Source organism: Hylobates moloch, unplaced genomic scaffold, assembly GCF_009828535.3.
Source record: "Hylobates moloch isolate HMO894 unplaced genomic scaffold, HMol_V3 SCAFFOLD_5, whole genome shotgun sequence".
Lineage (NCBI taxonomy): Eukaryota > Metazoa > Chordata > Mammalia > Primates > Hylobatidae > Hylobates > Hylobates moloch.
Window position 1 is genome coordinate 84,293,523 of NW_026652280.1, and position 4,378 is coordinate 84,297,900.

The 4,378-nt window shown below is 46.0% G+C and overlaps 1 protein-coding gene and 1 non-coding gene across 2 annotated transcripts; one reads left to right on the forward strand and one right to left on the reverse strand.

Annotated features, from left to right (window-relative positions):
• Positions 1-261: 261 nt before the first annotated feature.
• LOC116467887 (HIG1 domain family member 1A, mitochondrial-like) lies at positions 262-2,597 on the reverse strand. Its single transcript, XM_058439708.1, has 3 exons — positions 2,497-2,597; positions 2,345-2,363; positions 262-561 (listed from the first exon to the last, which is right to left on the reverse strand). Exons 1-3 carry the CDS (start codon positions 2,595-2,597, stop codon positions 262-264), a joined length of 420 nt encoding a protein of 139 aa, XP_058295691.1.
• Positions 2,173-2,366, forward strand: LOC116470131 (U2 spliceosomal RNA). The gene has a single exon (XR_004248546.1). It is a non-coding gene; the product is annotated as a U2 spliceosomal RNA (small nuclear RNA).
• Positions 2,598-4,378: the final 1,781 nt, after the last annotated feature.

A 4,378-nucleotide genomic window follows, 5' to 3' on the forward strand; every position in this document is an offset into this window, starting at 1 on the left:
AACACCATCTAGTGCATTTAGGTGACATGTTTCTTTTATGCTAACTTGATTTCCTTGAATGGCCTAGTTAGTAAACTAGTCACTAGTAATTCAGTCACCAGGCAAATCAAGCCTGCAAGAAAGGAAGCCAATATTCAAAATGCCGTGTTACCATCTAAACCCACTCAAATAGTTTATTTTCCACAATAACACATAACTTCAATAATGAGACGTCTAACTAAAGCAAACTCCTCCAACAAGACCAAGACAGCATCTCTTCTTCTAAGGCTTAGGTTTTGCCCAGAATTCTCGATACATGGAATAGCCCATACCGACAGTCATTGCTCCTACAACAAAGCCTTGGGCTGCCACACGCATGTGGATCAGATGAAGGGACATTTGAGTATTTCCCCTGCTCTTCAATTTGTGTAATCCATATGTAACAAGTGCTGCAAAACCTGCTATTCCAACGGGTACCAATAGTGCCTCTTTAGCTTTACGAAGAGGTTTGGATCCCTGAGCTTCATCGTATGAAGAAAGGGAAACATCTGTGTCTGTTGATATAGTGACTGCTTGAAGAATCTCGCAGCCGGGCGCCGTGGCTCACGCCTGTAATCCCAATACTTTGGGAGGCTGAAACGGGGGGATCACGAGGTCAGGAGATCGAGATCACCCTGGCCAACATGGTGAAACCCCGTCTCCACTAAAAATACAAAAATTAGCTGGGCATGGTGGCGCGGGCCTGTAGTCCCAGCTACTTGGCAGGCTGAGGCAGGAGAATAGCTTGAACCCGGGAGGCAGAGGTTGCAGTGAGCCAAGATCGCACCATCGCACTCCAGCCTGGGCGACAGAGCGAGACTCCATCTCAAAAAAAAAAAAAAAAAAAAGAAGAAGAAAACCTCTCACACCTGATGTCAACATTCTTTTAGTTAACATTTAACATGTTTTTATTGAGCGCCAAGTATGTGACAGATTTAGAGCAAGGGTTTTTACAGGGCATACAACATAACACCCTGTCCTTCCCTGCCCAAGTTTAGTACCATCTGAAAAACAGACATATATGATAGAGAAAAAAATGTTACTTCTGTAACCAATAGAGTTGTTGAGAAAATGCCATTTGAAGTCCCTGTACCCGTCCCAGAGTTGCACAGACTTACCCACTCTGCTCCCAAAGGTTTCTCCTTCTTTCGATGTAGGGTAGGCAAGCCCCCAAATAGGGGATTAGCCTGGGAGGGTTCTTGGCTTTGTCCGGGAAACAATTCCAGGGTAAGCCAGTGCTGTTACACAGACACTTTTAGTGAAGTGGCAGTGCACAACATCAGCAGATGTGCTGTTCCTTGTACACCAGGGCTACCCCGAGTAGCAGCTCAGAGGCAGTTCTGCAGTCATATTTATACCCACTTTTAATTATATGCAAATTAAGGAGCAGATTATGCAGAAATTTCTAAAAATAGGGTGGTAACTTCTGAGTCATTTGGTCATTAACACAGAAAGAGGCAGTAACTTCCAGGTATTACCATGGCAATGGTAAACTGACATGGCACACTGGTGGGTGTGTCTTACGGAAAACTGCCTCCACCCCATCCCTGTTTTAGCAAGTCCTCAATTTGTTCTGGTGTCCCAGCCCCACCTCCAGAATCGAGAGCTGCCTCCTACCTCACTTTGGGTCCCATACATAGTTGCTTCTAACAACTTCACCAAGAAAAGTCTCTTCTCTACTTCTTGGGAGGGGTGAGTGAGAGAAAGTGGGACAAGGCCACTTTTCTGCAGTGTTAGTTACTCCAGAAAAGGCCCACCATGCGGAAACAGATATAATGAGAAATAATCCTTAGTTTGTGTTAATCAAACCCAGTCAGTTATCCAACCAATCAGTCAATTCCTCAATCCAAGCAGCATGAAACTGCACTCCTAGTTAGGTTTGTGGATTATAAATGCTCATAAATTCCTTATCCCTTCCCTCATGGAAAGGTGGGGTTTACTTCTCCACCCCCTTAATTCTGGACTTGGCCTATGACTTGCTTTGAACCAGTAGAATATGGTGGAAATGATGCTGTGTGCAATTCTGGGCTTACCCTTTAAGACAGAACTGGCAGCCTCTGTTTTCTTGGTGGAATTCATGGTGGAATTCAGCCACCATGCTGTGAGGAAGCCCAAGCAGTCCTGTGGGGAGGCCCATGTAGAGGAGAATCAAAGCTCCATTCTCAGCCTTTTGGGTAGGATCAAGTGTAGTATCTGTTTTATCAGTTTAATATCTGATATGTCCTGTATTCGAGGACACAATCTATATTAAATAGATTTTTGGAACTAAGAGATGGAATAGGAGCTTGCCCCACCCACTCCACACATTTACCTAGCATTGCAGTACCTCCAGGAACAGTGTACCCCTAAGGGGAGATAAAGTTTAAAAATGAAAAAAATAGGGAATGAAAAGCTCTAGTCCTACCATCCAATTGGCTTGGGGAATTTAAATAAATAAATAAATAAATAAATAAATAGCTCTAGCCAACATCAACTTGCCAGCCATTGGAGCGCACCATCTTTGAAGGGTCCTCCAGCTCCAAGGATGGAGCTGGAGGCACAAGAAGAGCTGTCTCAACCAGGCCTTGCCCAAATTGCATAATGGTAAGAAAATAAATGATTGTTATTGTCATAAGCCTCTAGGTTTGAGAGTGGCTTGTTTCACAGCCCTAATCTAATTTGACTCTCTGTTCTCGGCCCCAGACCCAGGGCCTGCTACAGAATAAGAACTCAGGGAGTGTTGAAGAAGTGAGTCAACAAATGATTGGGCTGAGCGTGGTGGCTCACACCTATAATCCCAGCACTTTGGGAGGCCGAGGCAGGCGGATCACCTGAGTGAGGTCAGGAGTTCAAGACCAGCCTGGCCAACAGGATGAAACCCCATCTCTACTAGAAATATAAAAATTAGCCAGGTATGGTGATGTGCGCCTGTAATCCCAGCTACTCAGGAGGCTGAAGCAGAAGAATCGCTTGAACCCAGGAAGTCGAGGTTGCAGTGAGCCAAGATAGCGCCACTGCACTCCAGCCTGGCCAACAGAGTTAGACTCTGTCTCAAAAAAAAAAAAAAAAAAAAAAAAAAGATTGGATTGTCTAAGTGGGTGATGGATGATTGAATGGTTGGATAAGTGAATTGTGTTAAGCCTGACAGGTCTAGAGTGATGAGCTGTGGCAGAATCAGGGACTCAGAGACCAGCAGCTTCAAGGAGGATGAGAAGCCATCTCTGCCAGAATTGTTATAAATAATTTCCTGGGAAGGGTCCCTGGCAGATCTACTTGGAGTGGCATGTCACAGGCAGTGCATACTCAGCTGCTCAAGTGAGACACTAGCTGCAAGCCCAGAATCTGCAAAGCTCCACAGTGCAGTGGGCCCAGCCTTACTATCCCTGCTGGAACCACAGGAGCAGAAGGAGTGCCCGAGGGCTGCTACCTGTCTCCCTTACATTGGTTCCAAATGTAAGTCTCACATGATTGAAACCGTGGAAGGAGGCTGGGCACGGTGGCTCTCACCTATAATCCCTGCACTTTGGGAGGCCAAGGGGGCGGATCACCTGAAGTCAGGAGTTCAAGACCAGCCTGACCAACATGAAGAAACCCCATCTTTACTAAAAATAAAAAATTAGCCAGGCATAGTGGCACATGCCTGTAATCCCAGCTACTTGGGAGGCTGAGGCAGGAGAATCACTTGAACCCAGGAGGCGGAGATTGTGGTGAGCGAGATCACACCACTGCACTCCAGCCTGGGTAATAAGAGTGACACTCAGTCTGAAAAAAAAAACTAGAAGGAATATCTGGAACTCATGCGTTTTTTTGTTTGTTTGTTTTTTTGTTTTTACCGTTCCAGCCTCTCTGGTCCAGGCAGCCAGCTGGGAGGAGGCTCAGTGATAAGTGTGAGCTTGCTAATCTGACAAGGGCCTTTCTAAGGGGGCATTTGGATTTCTGCATGATCTGCCTCCAGCCTGCCTCCTAACCCCACCAAATCCTCATCATGCACTTCGTTATTTATTTATTTATTTATTTTTGAGACGGAGTCTCACTCTTGTCGACCAGGCTAGAATGCAATGGCGTGATCTCGACTCACTACAACTTCCACCTCCCGGTTTAAGCAATTTTCCTGCCTCAGCCTCCTGAGTAGCTGGGATTACAGGCACCTGCCACCATGCCCAGTTAATTTTTGTATTTTTAGTAGAGATGGGATTTCATATGTTGGCCAGGCTGGTCTCGAACTCCTGACCTCAGCTGATCCACCCACCTCGGCCTCCCAAAGTGCTGGGATTACAGGCATGAGCCACTGTGCCCGGCCCTCATCATGCACTTTGTATTGTGGTCAAACTTAACTTGTCTCATTCCCCAAACTCTGCTTGCCTCTTCAGCCTAGCTATCT

Bases quoted from the DNA above. Each gene is read 5' to 3' on its own strand.
- LOC116467887 (XM_058439708.1), bottom strand. From the start codon at position 2,597: ATGCAATTTGGGCAAGGCCTGGTTGAGACAGCTCTTCTTGTGCCTCCA.